This window comes from Nyctereutes procyonoides, unplaced genomic scaffold, assembly GCF_905146905.1.
Source record: "Nyctereutes procyonoides isolate TBG_1078 unplaced genomic scaffold, NYPRO_anot_genome, whole genome shotgun sequence".
Taxonomy (NCBI): Eukaryota; Metazoa; Chordata; class Mammalia; order Carnivora; family Canidae; genus Nyctereutes; species Nyctereutes procyonoides.
Genome location: NW_026575026.1, coordinates 7359090 through 7381982, shown reverse-complemented (window position 1 = coordinate 7381982; position 22893 = coordinate 7359090). Strand labels below are relative to the sequence as shown.

Sequence of the window (22893 nt, the reverse complement as noted above, 5' to 3'; positions counted from 1 at the left end):
CTTGTTCAAAGTTCTTCTTATACCAGCTATTTAGTTAGCCACTGTTCTACAAGCGCTCATATGAAACCCTGTAGTCAATCAAAATCTCATCTATCAAAATATTTTCTAAAATCTGTTATTCATTTAAAAACTCAAATAAATAAATAAATAAATAAATACTCATGAATCTCAATCTTTTCCAAAGCTACCTCAAAAAATATATATATCTGATTTCACCAAACTCCATCCAAATCTGCAAATCAACAGTGGCCTTGGACGAACTCAACCTTATCAAAATGAAATTTTCCCTCCTTGTGATTCTCTATTCAAGCCCACACCCAGATCTAATGTTTTCATTTTCAAGCTCTCACCCTCACTAAAACTTTCATTGCTCCTCCTACCACAACTTCTGAAGCAACTTCTCCCATCACCACCACATGTGCAATTGAGCTCCAACTATCATTCCCACACTAACATCTGTTATAACCATAAACCAAACCACTCCATCCTACAACAGCCCAGAAGCTGGCATCTATGACAATTACTTTGAAACAAAGCATCTCCCTGTGATTGCATCTAACTTTAAAACAGAATCTCCATGTGGCACCACAGAATCATATACTAATCTCCCATTTGACTTTGAAACTATGTATTTTCCTAATTATTTTGACAAAACTTAAAGCAACTACCCAGTTGGCAATATTGTATGGATTCTGAAACTACATAAATTCCCAACACCCTTCCAGAACCTTAACTAAATCATCACACCATCATCTGAACACAGAAACTATGAATTAATCCATGACATGGGTACTGCATCTCTTATCCCTCCCTTCAGCATCTTCATTTGTTGCCATTTGCAGGACATTCTTTTCCATTTCAGAAACTCATCTATAATCAAGCTTATTTTTTTAAATCCATAAGTATGTGCTCTTAATGTTGAGTTGAAATTTTTCTACATAAACAGAGTACAATGTTACCACAATCTATTGACCTCAACCTTATAGGATATAGAAATTTGATATAGGGGGATCCCTGGGTGGCGCAATGGTTTGGCGCCTGCCTTTGGCCCAGGGCGCGATCCTGGAGCCCCGGGATCAAATCCCACGTCGAGCTCCCAGTGCATGGAGCCTGCTTCTCCCTCTGCCTATGTCTCTGCCTCTCTCTCTCTCTCTCTCTCTGTGTGTGTGTGACTATCATAAATAAATAAAAATTAAAAAAAAAGAAATTTGATATAACATATTCAGCATTTCTAATGATATTACATACTGAACTTTATTACCTCTGAAAAGGGGAAATCCACTTTGTCAAAAAGTTTGGAAATATTTTTCTGATGCCTAATCTGAACAAAACTTTAAAAGATTAGTAAAAACATAGTTACATTCTATTTACTAGATTTTAGGTGTACTTAACTGAGCAGCTGTCCTTCTGACATTCACAAAAATACTCCATAAAAAAGTGGCTTTGCTGCATATTTCCAAGCACATGCCCTAATTTCCTCTGAAAGAGTATCAACTAGTCAACAATTATAAAGAATATTGTAAATTTAAAAGTCAAGCAAGTGTTGATTCAATTCAACTGAGATTAATTTTTCTACCACATGCAGGATCCTTTGCTGGGTGCTGCAATAAGCAAGACACAAAATCTTCTTTGAAATCTAATATCCCAGCATGAGCACAAATAGCAATAGCATCAGCCAAAGTAGAATAAAATAAATAAGAAAGTCACAAATTCCCAGAAGTTTTCAGAAAAGGTAAAGGCTGACCCCTAATTAGGGGAAGGTAGAAAGACTTAATGGAAATTGTAGCATATGGAAGGATCTTTAAGGCCGAAGAGAACATTGACAGCAGAGATCAAAAGTGAGACCCCAAGCAGAGGGAATAGCAGGAAGAAATGGAGAGAAACAAGATGAAAATACACTAGGGATGTCTTCTGACCCCTAGTGCATATTTCCATTTCACCTGCGCACTGAACAGTGATCAGACACTTGCTATTTTTGCCCACAAGAATTCAGGCAGGAATTCTGACTTACTCAGTCTTGTGCCCTAGCTCCTAGTACAATGCTTGGTCCAGCACAATTTAGGTTTGTGTTGAATAAGTATCATTGGAATGACCATGCATCAGGGAATGCTGACTGCAGTTTCCACTTATTCCACTTATCAAATAAATCAAATTTATTTGATTTATTCTGCCAAGCTCTGGATGCAGTTAATAGCCATCTTGAATCCTGTTAACACTGTGGTTGAATGATTGAGTGGAGGAAGGAGAAAGAGAAAGTTTCCGGTCTGCCTTACTCTTTCATTGTCAAACAGGGTCTTAGGCTGGGATTCACAGAGACAACCTTGGTTAAGGGTAATTCCAGATCTTCCCACAACCATTGGGTGTGATGGAGTTGGGAAGATAGTACATTACTTGTCTTGAGAAAGCCTAAAAAGCTCAAGGATGACAAATCACTAGACATTTCCACAAAGATTCCTCTAAACCAGAGATTTTTAGGGCACTTTGGTGGCTCAGTCAGTTAAGCATCTGACTCTTGATTTCAGCCCAGGTCATGATCTCAGGGTCGTGAGATCGAACGCTGTGTGGGGCTGGGCATGGAGCTTGCTTAAAATTTCCTCTCTCCCTCTCCCACTGCCCCTCCCATGCTGCCCATACTCTCTCTCTCTCTCTCTCTCTCAAAAATCATAACAATAAAATAAACCAAAGACTCTATCCTGACCTATCAGGAGACCCATGAAACCCCTAAAGTTTTCTGATACATGAGCATATGCACTTTTCTGAGAAGATGGTGATTCAATCAGATTCAATCAGATTCTCAAAGAAGTCCATAACCTAAAGAAATACAACTAAAACCAATTAGAAAGATCAAGAAATGTCTAGACCTATAGGTCTAAATGATGTCATCTGCAGTTCATAAAACACTTTCATGAATCCTGATATCTTTAGTCATTTTAGAAAAATAAATTACCTCACTGTTTTTGCTGATGTCTCTGTTTTATAATGATTTAGGAATTTTTTCCCTTTTGTACTACATATTTCTTGACACTCAACTCCATAATTATATTATTGTAAGTTATCTGATTCCAGACTTAAAATTCCTTGTCTAAAAAATTACTCAGCCTTCTGAATTTCCCTTGTTTATTTTGGTCAAGTCTCACAGCTCAGTTTTCGAGCTAGGGCGTGTCCCATTCTCACTTGGGGCTGGAGGCATGTCTGCAATAGGAGCTGTCAATTCCTTGAATCACCTGAAGCCCAGACAGTCACAGTGATTCAGTTCCAATGAGCTGTTCACTAGCACTGTACTTTAGGCTGGAGATAGAGCACAAGTCTCCTCACCTAAGTCCAGAAATAATAGTGCCATAAAAGTCAACTCTGCCTCCACTAAAGAGAAAAAAAAAAACTTCAGGAAGCCCCACTTTCCACACATTCATTGAGAATAGTGTCCAGGGAAAGTGGATTCCCTAGTGTCATGGGCTTCTTGAATATTTAATTTTTCCACACAGTGAGGCTACTTGAATATTTAATGTTTTACCACCACCACCAAAATGTAAGCTCATGAGGATATGGATTTTTACCCCTCCCATTCACTTTTATTTCCAGGGACTGAAACGTTGCTAGCAGAACATAGGCTGAATTTATGCTGAATTATGGGTTGGAAGAACAAGTTGATTGGATAAATGAATGAGTGAATGAATGAATGTATTGAAAGCCTCTGAGAACATAAAGTTGCTTCCCTTTCACATCCTTTAGCACTTATGCTCCACTGCTCCTCCCAATCTCATCCCCTTTCCAGGCTATTCTCTGTCTCATCAATTATATTTTTTCTTCAAATCCATTTAAAACCCCATCTCTTCTCTAAAGTTTTCTTTCACCTCAACCTTGCTCCAACTCCCTGTGGCATATACCTCTACCCTTTATTCATGAACATGTGGTGACCATCTGGTTCTTTGTAATGTTATTAACATAGAAGACACTAAATGAATATAAAACAAGGCACTAAGGACTCTCCATCCAATTCAAAAGAAACATACAGTCAGGAAATAATAAGGGAGTCTTATAAGATAATGTCTAATTAAGTGCCAAAATGAGTAATAAAACAAACTAAATGGTACAGAAAGTTAAAGAATTAGGTATCTCTCCAACCCCATCTTCCACTTCCACCTTCACTCCATTTTGTTCCAATGATTCGAAACAATAACATCATCCCTCCATACCTAGACCCTTGGATTGCCTAGATGCTCTGCTTGCCTTCTTAATGAATGTTTTTAATCCTTCAAAACTCCAGCTTAGGGTCACCTCCTTGTTAAGTTTTTTCTGCCTTTCTGCCTCCAACAAAATTAACCACGCTCTCCTTCATACCTGTGAATGATCCTATTACTTCACTTACCAAGTATATACTAGCTAACCTTTGTGTTTCCCCTCCTAGGCAGTATTCCCTTTCCTATCTGACAATAACAAAAATGAACTGAATAGTTACAGAAAAGCTTTCTGGAATGTCTCATTGTCTCAGACAATTTTCCACTGATAGTCTTTCTGGACCCCAAAACAAGCCAAACTTAAGATGGCCTTCCATGCAAAATCCTGGTATGACACAATACATCATTGACGTGTACTTAGAAGTTGTTGAAGAGACCCAACCAACCTCCATGGAAACATTATTAAAGAGGTGTCATATCTCAAAATCTCCCCATGCAGCCTGGGGCCCTGAAAACCTATGGTGAGCACTTAGTTGTTCTTTTTTTTTATGACACAAACCTCAGGAGGCATTTGTGTTTTGTTCAAGTTTCAGTATCTTTTTCCTTGTTGAAAATAAAGCATACCATTCAACATTTCTGGATGGCAATCAACCTTATCTATTGAAATTAAAAATATAAATATCCTTTAATTCAGCACTTCTAGGAATAAAATCTACAGAAATACTCGCACATCTGTGAGACAGGTTTTATAAGGATGTTCATTATTCCACCTTTATAATTATAAAATACAATGGAATGGATTAAATGTCCATCAAAAAGAAATGTTATGTGTCATAACATAACCATTAAATAAATGAAATAAATCTATATGTACTAACATATGAAGTTGTCCATTATTTGTCAAGTAAACAGAGTTGCAAAGCAATGCATAATAGGCCTAATTTTTAACTATGCACAAAGCTACACATCTTGATGTTTGATTTATGTGTTCATACAAACATGACAAAACAGGTACATCCGGGAAGTCATTTGGAAGGAGATGAACTGAAAGAGGATTGTAATTTTTTATTGTCTGCACTTTTTTTAATTGCACAAGGTATGTATTCTTGAAAAACCCTCTATTCAAATGGTAGACATTGGGTAATATGATGTCTGCAGCTAATAACTCACCTAATGAAGTGTTGGGAAATGAAAGAAACCAAATGATTTCACAGACAGCTAAGTCCTGATTGGCCTCTGAGTTGCCAGCCTCCTGGAATTGAGTTTAAATTCCTTCTACAAACTTACAACTCATCAAAGGGTAAAATTATTCACCAAGAAACTGGAGAAATCAACTGGACTTTGAATATCATTTCACCTGTACATTTTGCCAAGTGGAGAGAAAGGTAATGTTAACTGATCATATTTCAAATAGAACTTTTTAAAAAATGTCTCCTCTGAAAAGGGAAAAAATAGAGTGAAAGACTGATACTATTTTGTTACTGTAGGTAGCATTTTGAAACATGAAGACTATGATTCTACTACTTTATCTTCTAGGATCAACTCAGTCATTACCGGTAAGTGCAATCTGTCTATTTTATTATCAGTTGGCCTCAGCCGCATCCACTGCTTGTAGACCTATCTTTCTTCCTGCACTCCATCAACACTGCTCTGTCCTGTGACCCATTCCCTTAGTTTTCTGTTTTTGTTTTCCAAGGTGAAAATGATAAACTAATAAGGTGGCAGTGCATATTTCAACATACTTAGATTTTTTAAAAGCATCCACTCTAACTTGATAGAATTTCAATTATGTTGGCAGAACAGTGGGGTAGAAACTAGGGGGAGGGGGAAGGAATGCCTTAAATTATATCTACTCAAAGTGGCTAATTATTTTACTTTCCAAAAAGAATTTAAGACTTTCTTGGTAACCCATTATGTTCTCATAACTAAAGAGGTAAACTACATTTTTTGATTTTACTAATTGGAAGCATGAAACATATAGACTATATAAACTCTAAAAAGATTACCAAATTGTGTGACTATATAAACTCTGAAAAAGGGGATCAAAGTGCACAACACCAGGGGAATATTACAAAGTGGCCAACTTTTTTTACTTAGAACATTAAAAAATATATTCACATATAACAAGTGTTTAAAAGAAAGGAGAACTAGTGTCCAAATACATACTCCAATTGTCCTCCAATATTTTATAGACACAGATGTGGGTGGTTTGGATCTCTAAATGGACTTCCCTTTGACCATTTGAGATGCTTGAGTGTGGACATAGAGAAAAAATTAGATGCAATTTTCTATGAAATAGGAGAACACAAAGAGACCATTCTTAATTGAACTCTCTTGACATGTCCATAGTCATCCACACAATCAACAAATACTTTTTGAAATCTCTATGTACCAAATATTGCACTAGCTGCTGAAAATACAATGGTGAGGGGTAAAAAAAAAAAAAAAAAAAGACATGATCCTTCATCCCCTCATGGTGTTTGCAACAACTAATAAAGATTTTTTAAATAAATGTTGTTATAAATTATAACTATGACTAGTTCTATGAAGATGAATAGGGTATCTTATGCGGAGGGGATAGAACCAATCTCCTTTTATTTCACTCCAAATATACCAATGTCCTTCTTTAAAGAAGCTGTCCGCAAAAAATTATTTTTGAAACAAGCTAAATTAGCAATTCTTTTGTAAAATACGGATTTTTCACTTCAAACAAATTTACCAAAAAGTTCGTCGAAATAGGGTATCTTTAGTGTATTTAAATTACCATATAATTTGTGAAAACTCAAGATAAATAAAACTTCCCAGGCATACAGCCACTATCATTCAAGGTTGACTGAGGAGTTGTGTGAAGGTTAATGCAGATTGCTAATCACCAATGATATGACAGCAGCTGGCAAGTTAGTGGGGCAGGGGATGCAGGGTGTGATACTGACATGCCTTTAAGGTACAGCAGTGGTATTTATCAAATGAAAAATCAGGACACATGGACAAGACATTTTTTATTATTTGTAAATGAGTTTATTGAATTATCATAAAGGCCTTTGGCCCAGGGAGCGATCCTTTGGCCCAGGGCGCGATCCTGGAGACCCGGGATCGAATCCCACGTCAGGCTCCCGGTGCATGGAGCCTGCTTCTCCCTCTGCCTGTGTCTCTGCCTCTCTCTCTCTCTCTCTGTGACTATCATAAATAAAAAAAAAAAAGAATTATCATAAAGGTATAAAAAATGAACCAAATTTTAAATGTGGACACATAAAAGAGTCTAGTGATTATTTTTAGCAGATCCAAAGCTTGGAAATAGGGTACACATTGGTGATGGAGTAGAATGCATATTCAGGAGAGTGGCTGGGGTAAGTGACTTTGATCAATAAGAAAGTAAACTGAAGCAAAGACTTGAAGCAGGTGAGAGAGTGAGCCAATGTCTAGGGTAAGAATATTCCAGACAGAGGAAACAGACAGAGGTGAGGTTTTGAGGCAAGAGTGAGCCCATCTGCCCAGAGATAGCAAGTATCTTTGATGGCAGCAACAAAGTGAGCAAGAAGAAGTGGGATGGGATGGAAGGTCAGAGAGATAATAGAGGTCCAGGGCATGAGGACTGTGTAGGCCATCACAGAGTCTCTGTCTGTTACTCCAAGTGAAAATGGAAGTCAATGGAGGGGTTGAGCAGAGAAGCGAAAGTACCAGACTATTGTTTTCTTTCTTTTTTTTTTTTTTTTTTTTTTTTTTTTTTAGATTTTATCTATTTATTCGTGGGGGACACAGAGAGAGAGAGAGAGAGAGAGAGATTGAGGCAGAGACACAGGAAGAGGGAGAAACAGCCTCCACACAGGGAACCTGATGTGGGCCTCAGTCCCGGGACTCCAGGATCACACCCTGGGCTGAAGGCAGGCACTAAACCACTGAACCACCCAGGCTGCCCAAGACTATTGTTTTCAAAGGAGCACTCTGGTTGCCATGCTGACAATAGATTGTGGGGAATGAAAAGCATACATACATAATCTTAAACCTTAAAGGGACCGCTAAGGGTAGATAATACCAATCTTACCTCTTACAACAGAAGGGAAAAGTCCATAGTGAAACCAGTCAGTGGCAGCTTCAAGATACAGCCAAGTCACTCAAGGGCTGATATGGTGTTGGAGGGCCATACCACTCTGCCCTCTGGGATGCAAAGGCAAACTGGAGTTGACCAGGCCAGGAGGCTTCTACCTGAATGCAGAGAAGCTGATGAAAAAGGATTTATTTATTCGAGGACTAAGAAAACTTGCAGGGATTCTGGTACAGGCTCTGCTACTCGCCATATCACCTTGGGCAGGTCACTTTGCTTCTGTGAACCTCAGTTTCCTCATCTATAAAACAAAATGATACAACTAGATAATATGGATGTCAATGACATTTTCATACCTGCAATTAGGTTATTTTTAATACACTAGGAAAATACCCAGGCCAGGGACGAAATTGAATTTCCATTACAGGAAATGACTTGTCAGGCACAAGGCAGAAGCAGGAAGCTTCATGACAATGCAGTAGAAGTTATGGCAGTTTACCTTCAAGCATGGGGGAAAAGCAAATACTTACAGAGCTAATGTGCCGGCGATGTTTTTCATGTCCTGGAAAAGGAGAAAGGCAATTCCAGAAAAGAGAAGGAAGCCTAGGAATTACCACCATGTGCTCAACCCCACCTTAGATCCCTCCCCACCACACCCCTCTGCTGTGGCATTTTTCCACTCTACAATCCCGTCTCCTGTCATACATGAAACTTTCCAGGGAATTAAAACTACTCCAGAAACACACAAAGCCTAAAAGCAGACATTTCTGCACTTGTGACAACTTTTTACGTCCTGGAAATAAATGGATACAAAACCCCAGACCCATCCCTGCCTCATCTAATATTTGTTATCACAGGCACAGCTCAACCCTGCTTTGGGACTTCCTCCAACGAAACTGACTCCACACCAGGCAACACTGCTAAACCAGCAACAGCCAAATCAGGTAAGCGTCCACAGTGGAGAACATCTGCAGACCAACAAAGGGAGCATGTTAAGACTAGTAAATTTAAAATCAAGATATACACCAGGTCTTATGGCTGAACAAGAGAGGATGACATTCTCTTGGGAAGAAAAAAACGAATCAACATGCCTTTTGAAAATTTTGAGCAGGAAAAGCAAAACATCTTCATTCTTTTTCTTTCTGTCTCAGTAATAATTTGGTTTAGCAACCAACAGTAAACTCTGAAAAGCAATAGCTACACCTATAGACAAAGCTTGGTCATCAATGCTCTTGAAATACTGTGACATAATCATATGTGGTAGCTGCCAGAGCCAGCAGGGATTAAGATACTTCTACATAAATAACTGCAGATTTCCTTATAATCTTTTTAAGTTCTTTTGTTACTGATGAGCTGATGTTACCATAAAATCTGTTTCTTCAAAGCATATTGAAAGACTTTTGAAATCTACATTGTCTCTTGGCTACCCCCTTCTTCCCACTCCAACCCTTGTTCTGCTCTAAAGGATCCCTTCTTACCTACACCTAAACTTTGTGAAATAGTACAATAACACCAAAGTCTGAAGCCTTTTTTTTAAATTTATGGACATTAGAGAACACTCAAGACAGGACCGCATCTCACTCCTTAAGGAACCTGAAGCTTATACAATTTAGGGATCCTGTTTAAGAAAAAGAACACAAAATTAGATATGTAAAATTACATATGAAAGTGTATGAGATAAGAAATAAGAGCCAATTACACATTTTTAATCTCAACACACTGCTACGATGCCTCTGAGGGCCACGGAAAAGATCAACACTGATAAGAGGTCCCAAAGCTTAACCTCCATTCACCTTCATCCTAAATCCATCTGTGACAGGAGTATAGGTACTTGAGGATATCACCACTGGCAGCGCGCTGGAAACAGACAAGCTCTGTTCTTACCTCAATTTCAATGCCCTACAGGTCTTCCCCTCTTTAAGTCTAATACCACTGACACAGATGTTCACGCTGGCATCAGATCTGCAGCTGGTAAGTACCCTTAAATCATTTTAATATCCACTGTTAAATATAATACCTAATGTTGAGTATATCCACAAACACACACACACACAACACACATTCTTTGTGGGTAAGTTGAAAAAGTACACAGAAAAGTCAGAGCATGGGATGCTATTCAGTATAACATTAAAAATTCCTCCTAGTAAATGGGCTTTTAGGGGAATTAATCAAATTCTCACACCTTTACTGCTTTAGTTCTTCTTATGTCTTCTTCAAGGTCCTCTGCACATTCCCCTGACATATTTTCCTCACTGGCCTCACAATGTCCACACACCTACACAAACGCTATAACTACTATCATCATCCCAACAAGAGCAAACCAGAAGGGGTAGAAAGATCTTCATCCTTCTCAAGGACTATCTGTATAGTTGACTCTGTCTGGGAGAGGAAACATAATAAATTCCTCTCCTGATTAAGGTGGTCAAATTTAAATACAGTATTTAGGCCATATTCAGACTAGATATTTCATTGTGACCCTCACCATTTTTATGGGACTACCTATGAAGGAATTAATTTCTTTATAAGAAAGTTAGCAAAAAATCCCATGAACCATAGTTATTATAGTCAAAAGAGGAAAGTGAGGATAAAATCATCCAAGTAATCCTCGAGAAAACGCGTTCATATGGGAAACGTTAGTCCTGCACATTAGGGTTGTACCAGTAGACTAAGTAAGTCCCCGAAGTCTCTACATCTAATTCCTAATGCAATAGTATATCACATACTAGTTTTTATGTGTGAATAGTAAGTGTATACATGTGCCTTGCAAATCCTCCCTTCAAGCATATTTTGCATTTGGTAAATACATTTTAGTTTCTTGAATGTGCAACACATGACACACACAATGACAATCTTCTCCGTTGTCCTACAGCTAAATCCTGCTGCAGGGATGGCTTCTGGTACCCAGACACTCCCACTCAGCCTGGGGGTATTGAACACACAACAGCAGCTGCAACCCCAAGTAAGTTCAAGACAGGAGTTCAGTTCAACTTCAAGGAGTATATTCTATCTAGAAGCCTAAAGGGGAGGAAAGAATTTTTTAAGGTTCTTACAAGTTTTACCCAGAGGAGCACCTGGGTGGCTTGGTCAGTTAAGCATCAGACTCTTGGTGTCGGCTCAGGTCATGATCTCAGGGTCCTGGGGTGGAGCCACACAGCTGGTTTCATACTCAGCATGGGGTCTGCTTGGGATTCTCTCTTTCCCTCTCCTACCCCTGCCCTCTCGTGCGCTCCCTCTTTCTCTCCCTCTTTCTCTCTCTCTCTCTACCAAATAAATATTTTTTTATATATAAAGTTTTTATTTACTTATTCACAAGAGACACACACACACACACAGAGAGAGAGAGAGAGAGAGAGAGAGAGAGAGAGGCACAGACACAGGCAAAGGGAGAAGCAGGCTCCACGCAGGGAGCCCGATGTGGGACTCGATCCTGGGTTTCCAGGATCACACCCTGGGCTGAAGTCGGTGCTAAACTGCTGAGCCACCCAGACTGCCCAATAAATAATTCTTTTTTTTTTAATTTTATAAATTAATTTTTATTGGTGTTCAATTTACCAACATACAGAATAACACCCAGTGCTCATCCAGTCAAGTGTACCCCTCAGTGCCCGTCACCCATTCACCCCCACCCCCTGCCCTCCTCCCCCTCCACCACCCCTAGTTCATTTCCCAGAGTTAGAAGTCTTTATGTTCTTTCTCCCTTTCTGATATTTCTCACACATTTCTTCTCCCTTCCCTTATATTCCCTTTCACTATTATTCATATTCCCCAAATGAATGAGAACATACACTGTTTGTCCTTTTTGAACTTGGCCACAGTAACCGGAGAAGGACAAACCAATAAATAATTCTTTAAAAAAAAAGTTTACCCAGAAATTTACAGAGGGATGTTCAATTAAACATAGAACATTTTTGGCAATTTGCTCCTTGATGAAAACTCACCAAGAAAGCTGAGCACACCACCCTATAACCTCTCTAAAATACATTTGTAATGAGTAACAGGAAAATGCAAGGCACTGAGGAAAACTGAAAAGTAAACAAATATAAAGGAGGAAATCGAGAGATAGCAGGATTCTTTTCTAGCTTGCTCTTTTCTATAGAAGACTTTCTGGATGACCAGAATCATCCCAAAGAAAAAAATCAAGAGATGAATTTGCATCAAGTCTAATCTTTTTGTGTGCTTGTTCCATGCCCAAGTCCCCAGTGACTTTCTAGTTCCTTCTCCCCTCCCATCATTACTGGCTTTCAGGAAACCCTCCCCCCAAAAAACCCTCTGTCACTAAGATTTAAATGGCATACGTAGAGCATCACTCTTACCAGAGGTGTTGTGTTTTAACAAAAGACAAAGCCCAAGATTTACCTTCTTGAAACTTCTCTAAATACCTTAGTGACTGGAGAAATACATAATGATCTCTTTACAGCTAGACTAAATTGTTTAGAGGTAACTTATTCTCTGTAACAGATTAATCTGTCTTTCCCTGTCTTTCCCACATAATGATCTAATTTTTTGTAGAAGCGTCTTTATGTATTATATATATTGTTTGTTAATTATAGAGAATGGAGAAAATTTAGAAAACCAAAAAGAAAAATAACCCACCCATAATCCTACCAGCCAAAACTAAACACAGCCAGCATTCTAGGGTATGTCCTTCCAGTTGTTTTTCTACACATATAAGTACATTTTTTAAAGAAAATATATTCTTACTATGTCTAGTGTTCTATAATCTAATTTTTTCACTTAATGCATTTTGAATAGTTTTTGTATTTTGAAATATTCACTTACAAAATTGTTTTGATTGTTTAATGTTCTATCATACTGCAAAAAAAATTTTTAATCAAAATTTTTGCTTCTGTAAAGAGTATTACAGTGAAAACACTTTAACTAAGTCTTTAACCATATCAATGATTATTTCCTTAGAACCAGTTCTAAGGAATAGTATCTGTGGGTCTAAAGGTACACAAAAGTGCAAGACTTCTAGTACATGTTCCCAAATTATGAAACATACAGCAATGAGCCAATATATTCTAATCATCTTCCTACCTCTCTGGACACCTCCAGGTCATATTAAGAGCAAGCTTGTATTAATTAGTAAATGTAATCAAAGCTGGGTGTAATTGACAAAATAATTTGAAGTTGCTTAATTTAAATTCTATAGCATATGCAACTGATACTTTTCTCTGTATTTTCATTGTCCAAAATAACAGTACAAGAAACCCTATATTGCTTCATTTATTCCTCTTTGTGAAATTCTGTGACATAACTAATTTTTACATTTCTTTTTTAATATTGAGATGGATATAAATCAGCACTTACTTCTTACAGATATATTAGAGCCTTCACTCAAAGTATTTGCCGCTTATTTATATCTTAATAATAAAAGTGATCCTCTGAAAAAGACTAGAAACAAAAGCAAGTAAAATGAGACTCTCTTTAAACATGACCCTGATGTAATCCATATGCTAACTCTACAGCTTCAGTTTCAATTGTTGCCCAGCTCTAACCTTGAAGTCCAATTTGGCACATCTTCATATTCACCGAAGAATATCCACTGCAGTCAAAGGCTTTAGTAGGCACTGTAGATGACCCTGAAGGTTCAGCAGAGAGGGTGTGGCATTGCATGCTCCCCAATATGCAATAATATAAATCAATCACCATACTTAGTAGGGATTCTTCAATGTCTTCAGGATATGCCACCACCAAGTGTCCCCATATGTGACCTCCTGTGCAGCCCCAGCCCTTCCAATCCTGAGTCTCCGTATGCAGCGTGACCTACATCCTCTGCCAGAAACCTGGGCACCTGTCCACAGCTCTTATTTATCAACATGAGGCCAACATGATTAAGGATGAACTCTAAAACCACAAAACTCTGGCCAAATCCCAGCTCCCTAGTTATACGTGTGTGAGTTACTTCACTCTGCGGCTCATTTTCCTCATGATTTAAAACAGGGATTAAAGTAGAACCTATTTCGAGGGCTGTTAAAAGGATTACATAAACAAGTAAACATAAAGCACGTAGAATAGTACCTACCACACAGAAAACACTCAGTGTTAGCTATTTTATTTCAAACAATTCCTCCACCAAAAACTAATACAATTTTTTTCTCTTTACTGTTATATTGGTGAACAACTAAATTATCTTTTATGACACTTCATATTCACACATCTGTGGTTTCCTATTTGTATCTTTTTGTTCCTTCTAATTGGCTTTTAAAGAAGAAATCTCAATTATGCTTTTTTCCAAATCCTCAGTACCCCTTCCCTTCAACCCATTTTCCCATCGCCATTCTGAAGAATAGTTGGGCTTTTTTTTGTCAGTAGCCAAGGATCTGACTGACAGTAAGGCTTTTTCTTAAATGTATATCCTAAATGTGTGTGTGTACCTTTTGGCATTATGGGTATTACTGTACAAACTATCCTGAGAAATAACAAAGTTAAGAGTCTGCTTCATAAGACTTCCACATCTTTTGGGTTGGTTAGTGTCAAAATTCCATTTGGATAACTTTCATGACTCTATGTGAATTTCTGTAAAAATAAAAATAAATTTTAAAACCCTAGTTCTCTGTACAAATTCGAGATTAGTTCTTAGAGTATCAGAGCATGCCAACACCTCACCCCAATCTTTTCATCTAAAACTTCATAAAATGTATGTGGTTATCAGTGACCTGTGAAGTAGTTCTGACTTACTTCTAAGAACTCTGCCAGTATCTAGATGATAGAATGATATTAACTGTAATTTTCTACCAGTGCTTTATTTTAACAGCAAAATATCCATCCAGATTACCATTATGAGACTAAACACATATACTACATTAAATCTTTGTATTTTAAAAATCCGTTTTTAATGTGTCTTGTGAGATGTCATATAAAAGAAACATGCATTCTACTATTCTTATTGGTTGTACAGTTTGAAGATAGCTCGAGACCAAAATTATTCTTTGCCCATTCTATTCAGTAACTAAATGTGCTGCCTTGGACTGATTTCTAAATCTCTCTGGGTCTAATCTGCTTTTTTCAAATTGGTTGACTTCCAATTCCCAATTAACTCTATGAGTTTCTACCTATGACTGTAGCTGTAACAAATATTTATTCAATGAATATTGTATACTTTTAAGAAAATCTCAGTATTTATATCATCTGCTAGAACTTATCTTTGAATATAATTTTAATTGAATTTTTCACTCTTTTTCAGATGTTACCAGTTATTGTAGCACACCTTGGAGCCCATGTAAGATTATTCTATAATGCAATTTTTATTTTATATCATCTTAGTTTGACATATGTCATCCTGCCTCAATTCACCAGATAGTTGCCAGATTTCTTATTTACTTTGCACTGTATAAACACTGGTTATGATGAGCTAACCCTTATTGAGCATTTATTACACACAAGACACTGTTCTAGGTATTTTATTATTTGTTATATACTATCTCAGTATTCATACCAACCTTTGAAGATAATATTTTTATTTCTAATTTGAAGAACAAATGGAAATACAGTTCTTCAGTTACAATCACACAGTAAATGTCATGGATGAACTAGTCAGCCCTTTAAACCATACAGCTAAGAAAAAAATTAATGGGACTGATCTAATGATTAATGATTTGGGGGATTTCTTTTTCAATCTCAAATTTACTTATTAACTATGTATCTTCTCCCTAAAAATAATACAAACACCTTCCTTTCTCCCTATTTTCCTTTATGAAAGGTAATACTACTTGAGATCACTGATAAAATTACCAAGGGTCAAGATCATATAGGACCCACATCAGGTGGTAGCTTTAAATTCTGAAAGCAGAATCAGATAGAAAGTCTGTATCAATTTTTAATTCCACATCTGGGAACACAACCCAATGAAATAATCTGAAATATAGCAAAGGTCTATTTACAAATATATTAATCAAAATAATAATATATGTGATAGAGAAAAAAAATTGGGTGCAACTTAAATTTAAACAAAAGGAAAATGATTGAGTAGGTGGTGCAACGTAAAAGCAAATACTTTGTGACCATTCAAAAAGTACATTTATTTGGATCTGTCACTGGTAAGGTTAAATAATAGTTGGTGTATTATTAAAAGAAAAAATAAGACCCAAATTACATAAAGAGCTTATATAAATTATATAAATAACTTCTATTATATAAAAAAGAAATGTGTGAAAAACATGTAGAAGAAAATCCATCAGGCTCTTTATGACAGAATAATATTTTTTTTCTTTGTTGCTTTCTGCATTTTCCAAGTTTCCTCCAATGTACATATATTACTTAATAGTAGAAAAATATATGTTTTAAAATTCAGAAGACTTCACATCACTCAGATCTTAGGTATTAGCAGTCCAATATCATAAAGTGACTTGAATTATCTGAAACAAGTCATAAAGGCAATTAAAATACTGTTGAAAATTTTTAAATCTCTTTACAAATTTTAAAGTATTTTAAGTTTTTAAATTATATTATACATACCTTACCTCAAATATATTAAACTTTGTCTAACAACTTGTGTTATTATTTTCCTTTTAGGGAGCTATCCTGAGCTCAGAGGAATTGGTAAAAAAAAAAATTAAATTACTAGCATTTCAAATTCTTCTCATGCTATCACAATCCTGCTTTCTGTCACCACACAATCTCTTTTTACCACAACCCTTAAATCTGGTGTATATTATTGTAAAATGAACATTTTTTACAGATCCTTGCATTGAGATACCTTTGTCTAGCTGAGGATTTCACTATCCTTCTCCAACTACTTTTCCATTAATTTGACTTAGCTTTTGTTTTCCATATGTTGATATTAGATTCAATTCTATCCAGAAATTCAATGCATATTTTTAACTTTATATCATTAAAATCTAGGATTATCAATGATCAAAAAACATGCAATGTTGAATAATATACTTACTGGTATTTGTTGCAAGAAAAATTAATTTCTTGGCTTAAATTTTTAATATTTATGGGAAAAGTTCTAGCATTTTATCCTGATGGATGAACTCTTCCCTACACACATAAATAACTAGAAGGCTGAACCTAAATAATACTCATCTTACCATTATTAGATACTTCTGTATCTTTCCCCATAAGTCATTTTTAGAAAAAAAATGAATTAATGTGATATCTAAACATGACACTGAAGAGTTGAGGCATTATCTGGGAAGACAGGTTTTCTTTTAAGTCTTTCTATTATGAAAAAGGTAGAGATTTACTAGATTTTTCACAAATGAAATCAAATAATGGGGCTGTTTTTCAACAATGTTACATGAAAGCCCACATTTACCATTAATAAGCCAATTTTGTGTAAGAGACACCTTCTAGATCTTTTATATATATAGCCTTTAATCCTCACCAAATTACAAACCACAGATATTTTTTAAATAAACTTTATGCCCAGTGTGGGGCTTGATCTTGACCCCAAGATCAAGAGTTGCATGTTCTGCAAACTGAGTCACCCAGGCAGCCCACAAAGCACAGATTTTTTAACCCAGGTATATAGATAACAAAACTGAGGCTCAGAGAACTTAAGCTATGTTGGTCCCAAGGTCAAGAAGTAGTAGATTCAGATCAAAAGTCATTTTTCTATCTGCTATACCAGTGGTTTTCAAACTTTTTAAAGTAAAACTCATAGTAATAGCTGTATCTTTAATGCAGCTAACACACAAACACACACACATACACACTTCATGAAATAGTATTTACCCTTACTATATGGAATGCACTTGGTAACTTATAGTCTATTCTTTGTGTCTTATTTTTTAATGATAGGCCTTACCACCTTCTTTATTTCAAATCTATAGATGCCATGACCCCCAGCTTGAAAACACTGTGTTCCACTCCTGTCTCTTTTCTGGCATAAGTCTAATTCTGCCTTTAGTACCTGGTAAATCTAAGACAGTGTTTTCCAAACTTCAGTCTTGGATCACCAAATCAAGACAATTCAGGGTGCTGATAAAAATGCAGATTTCTGGATCCTGCCCTAGATCAGATCAATCAGAATGTCTCTAACAATGGAGCCTGGGAATTTAAACAAACTTCTCAGGAGGCTCTTACACAAACTAACAATTAGGAACTATGCCCAAAGAAACTGGCCTATATCTTAATTATGAGCCCTCAAGCCTTCCTATTCTATGTCAACATCACTGGAACTGAGGAGTTTCAGAGAACAAGTTCCTGCCTGAACTTTCTCCAAATCAAGTTCATACTAAATTATTTCTTTTTAGGAGGAACTTATTACAGTAATATTTTCCAGGAAAAATAAATAAATATAGGCAGCAACAATGTTTTTATCCAGTATGCAAATCACTGACAAACCTACACAGAAGAGTTCCTTTAAGTAACCTCAAGGAATACACAAGTTGCTGAACTGACAAGAGAAGTATTTCTGACTGAATATTCAATGCCCTCAAAAAAAACCAAAAGAAACTTGAAAAGATGCAAACCATGAGATGAGGATTGATTGACTAATTAATTTTTCCCATTAATTTTTTGTCTCCTAAATTCTTTAAAAACTTCTTGGCAAAAGAGAGACTATAATTTAGGTCAGTAGCAGGGATATAGCCCAGCATAGTTGTATGGATTTTCTACCTTAGTTCTACCTCCATGTAGACCTGAGATGAACAAATTATTCATTATTCCTTTTCCCATGATCCTTTCTGAGGAAAATAAAATACAGCATGGAATTAGTCATGAAACCAGCACCAGGCTTGATCAGGAGAGGGAAGCATTTCTTCTGAGAAATGCCTAATCTTTATTATTTTCTCTGACTCTACTACCCTTTCCATCTTGCATTCCTGCCCCAACTCACTGCCCTTGAAGGAGAAAAGGCTGGTTGACCAGCCTTAAAATGTGTCCTTTTGACTTTGTTTGCCTTTTCCTTTCCTCATTCCAGCCAGGGTCCCCACAAATCTTCACAGGCCTCATTTTTCAGCCACTGTTTCCTGGAGCCATCCTGCCTACCAGTCCAGCTAATCCAGATGCCCAGAATGGAATCCTTCCTGCAGGGCAAGCAGGAGGGAATCCTGCCATCCAGGGAACCCCGGAGAGCTTCTCCACAACTCCCAGCGACACAGATGATGACTTTGGAGTGACCGCCCCTGCAGGCATCCAAAGGGGCACACACACTACCCAGGAAACCACCAGTGGGCCACCAAATGGTAAATGTTCTGAGCCAGGAAAATGCTGCAGGAGTTCCTGCAGAGTGGGAACAGGGTTCTTTGTCTTGCCTTGACAAATACAGATCCTAATAAAATCAGGGCTCCCTTTTACCTCATACAAATGATTCCAGCAATGTGAGGGAATATTTTTACTGGGCCACCAATCCTATTGTATCAACCCAGAAAGGAGACATTTACTTGCTGGCGTTTAATAGAAAATATTTAATAGAAAATAACATATTTTCTATCTTAGGTTGGACCTGGAAGTCTTTGGAAAGAGACTGTGCTCTCCCTTTCTTATCTCTCTGTCTGACCCCCAAACACAGACAGGTCTACAACAGACACAGTTAATCAATCATTGTACTCTTGTCCACTCACTGATCATGGATGATACACAGAAACTTCTTAACATAGCATTACAAGCAGCCACTAGTAATAGTTGCAAAACTAAGCTCATTAAGCATCAATAAGCAGAGACAAACATTTAACATGTAGGGATGTCTAGAACCCAATGTCCTTGGAAATAACAGAAGAATGATTTGATATTGATACTCTTGCTCCTAGAAAAGAAATTTGATCTCAAGTAACAATGTTTAAATCTGATATGATATGCTTTTACCTACCTTTAAAAAGTGTTTTATTTTCTTCCAGGAACTCAGTAAGCTGTTTTGAATTTTTTCAACTAAGCTGCCTGAAATGTGGTGATACATGCAAATAGATGGAGACACACTAGAGACTGTCAGAAGAAACTCTTAGTTTACCTAACTTTCTTGAAATTTCAGAAAACATATTTCTCAGAATATGTTCAGAAGAGAATAATGACTTCTGGAAAAAAAAATTGAATGGATACATTTGCTATGCTACCTTGGACCTGGAAGATATACATATTAAACGTATTTTGAAACTGACCCTTTTTCTTCTTTGGGGATGGAAGGGTGGACCCTTTCAGAAATTACATTACCTCAGGACACTTAGATCTTGCTGCAGATGGAGGACTTTCTTCGGAGTAGGGATACTACAGTCATGGAGGGGATGGGATATTCAGCAATATAAGGATAAGTTCTGATTTCTTTTTTTTTTTTTTAGGAAGACCTTTTTTTTAAAGATTTTATTTATTTATTCATGAAAGACACAGAGAGAGAGGCAGAGACATAGGCAGGGGGAGAAGCAGGCTCCCCGCTGAGCAGGGAGGCTGACAGGGGCTTGATCCAGGACCCTGGGATCATGACCTGAGCTGAAGGCAGATGATTAACCACTGAGCCACCCAGATGCCCCTGGGAAATCTTTTTCTAGCACTTTTAATTAGTATCACATGACACTAATGGAAAAATAGTTTTGGAAAATTGAATCCCGATTCATTGTCCTTTGGCTGTGAAAATCAATTTCATAAATATTTACTATAGTTTTTTCTTTTTCAGTGGGAATTTATGAAATTGATTTTTTACATATGTACTGCAATAGCAAATATATTCTTGGCAGAAAAGATCTACCCTTTAAACAAGGCACCAATGAAAACTGAAATCTCCGCTTGCAAATTTACTCTCTGGTAGAATTTTCCACAGACCAGCTTCTGGCTTTAAACAGTATTAGAGCTTTTTCCTCTACCATTACCACATATTTCTGCTTCCAAGCACCACAAGACAAGTTCATATTTCAATACCAATTCTTGCCTTTCACTCTGGTGTCCCAACATTTGATGGGGTGAGTCACTGGGGCAGTAGGGTAGGAATATTCCCAAGAGCCATTCCTGAAATGAAACAACCAGAGCAACTTCATATTCACAAACCACATAAATATACCCCATTATACCCAAATTCAGTGTGTCTCCAAATCAACCTTTCTTAGGCAGATCCCAAAAATGCCTATGATCATTTCAATGCTATTTGACACAAGACGGAATAAGATGAAAGGAAAATCAAGGTGGAGAGAGTCAGATGTTTTCACTGGTTGTGGTTAAAATATCTTACTATTTCAAGAGCTGTAAAACATAAGACCCTGTGAGCAAATTACCGGCATCTTCTTAGGGCCTTGGAAGGGAACTATTCAAGTGAAGAGCTCTGGAGAGTAAATTTAAACTTCATTAGCTTCATCATAAATCCATCTCTGCCTTCCCACCTTTATCCAGATCTAAACATGCTCTCTGCCCTTCCTCCCCCGGTATTTTGTGAGATTTTTTTTTACATTAATCTTATTTATGTCCTTATATTAAAAGGGCAAAAATGTCATAATAATATCTATCTTGTTCTAGGTGACAAATTGTTCTTGGAGCACAAAGAAGGGGGAAATAATATATCCTGAAGGCATCTATGTGGAAAGCACAAAATATTTTTAGAAAATTGAATTCTAATTTACTCTTCACATGATAATGGGTACCAAAGTCTAAAGAAATACCATCTAGTAGAAATATATCATGAACCATATACGTAATTTAAAATGTTCTAGTAGCCACATGAAAGAGGCAAAAAGAAATTAATGAAATTAATTTTGACAATACATTTTATTTAACTCAATGTATATAAAATGTTATAATTTGACATGCATACGATATTTAAAAATTAATTATCTGTTTTAGATTCTTTTGGGAGGTTCTAACCCTTTATATTTTTTCACGCTTTAAAACTTTATTTGCGTATTTAAAAAATTGTGCATTCCAATAATCAAAATCATTCGGACAAAAAAATGGCACTCCGATTAAACTGCATTTTAACAGCCTGCGGGATGCGCTAGATCTCACCGTCCTCCCATCCCACCCAGCTTCTTCCTTCACCAACATGCAAGTCATTTTCCTTCCCTGCCAGCCAGACAGACAGGCAGATGGGAAAGGCAGGCGCCTTTGTCGTCAGTACTTCTCCATTCTTTGATGTGAAAAGGGGCCGCACAGTCATTTAAACTTGATCCAGGGGATCCCCGGGTGGCCCAGCGATTTAGCGCCTGCCTTTGGCCCAGGGCGCGATCCTGGAGACCCGGGATTGAATCCCACGTCGGGCTCCCGGTGCATGGAGCCTGCTTCTCCCTCTGCCTGTGTCTCTGCCTCTCTCTCTCTCTCTCTCTCTCTGTGTGACTATCATAAATAAGTAAAAAATTAAAAATAAATAAATAAACTTGACCCAACCGCTTTGCATCTTACAAAGGTAAACAGCTAAAAGAGGTAAAACAAGAAGGCATTGCGGTATGCACAGTGCAGTTGGCGCACGCCCCACTGCGGTTCGCCTGCTTGCTTCTCCGGTTCAATCGCTTCTTTCCAAGGCAGCGGATTTTTCTCTTGCGTTTCTGTCTTCTTCAATTTCGACTTCTCGAATTGCTCGATCTCAGCCATATCGGGTTTGTCTGACACGGTTGCAGAGGAAGCGGAGCGAGGCGCACGAGTGAGCTGGAGAGGGGAGAGGGATCCACTCTGTGCTGCGGTCACTGCCCAACCGGCTCTGAATCTTTAGAATCAGATGAGTATTTCTGTGTATATCTCAGTTTAAACCAGTTACACTTCAGGTGCTCAATAACACAGGTAGTGAGTCGCTACCATATTGAACAGTGCAAGTCTAGA

At 37.3% G+C, this 22893-nt stretch overlaps 1 protein-coding gene across 2 annotated transcripts; it reads left to right on the top strand.

The window, feature by feature from the left end:
* Nucleotides 1-5486: 5486 nt before the first annotated feature.
* On the top strand, nucleotides 5487-20239 carry AMTN (amelotin). 2 transcript variants are annotated; one of them, XM_055315295.1, is made up of 9 exons: nucleotides 5487-5560; nucleotides 5663-5731; nucleotides 9075-9161; nucleotides 10123-10188; nucleotides 11087-11176; nucleotides 15404-15439; nucleotides 16732-16758; nucleotides 19127-19352; nucleotides 20004-20239. In XM_055315295.1, exons 2-9 carry the CDS (start codon nucleotides 5678-5680, stop codon nucleotides 20012-20014), a joined length of 597 nt encoding a protein of 198 aa, XP_055171270.1. In that variant the 5' UTR covers nucleotides 5487-5560; nucleotides 5663-5677; the 3' UTR covers nucleotides 20015-20239. The 2 variants fall into 2 exon arrangements, with proteins under 2 accessions (XP_055171270.1, XP_055171269.1); XM_055315294.1 differs by having other exon boundaries at nucleotides 19088-19352.
* The last annotated feature ends 2654 nt before the right edge of the window (nucleotides 20240-22893 follow it).

Coding starts and splice junctions, on each gene's coding strand:
- AMTN (XM_055315294.1), top strand. CDS start 5,678: ATGAAGACTATGATTCTACTACTTTATCTTCTAGGATCAACTCAGTCA. Junction 15,440..16,731: donor TAGCACACCTTGGAGCCCAT/GTAAGATTATTC, acceptor TTTTCCTTTTAG/GGAGCTATCCTGAGCTCAGA. Junction 16,759..19,087: donor TCCTGAGCTCAGAGGAATTG/GTAAAAAAAAAA, acceptor TCCTCATTCCAG/CCAGGGTCCCCACAAATCTT.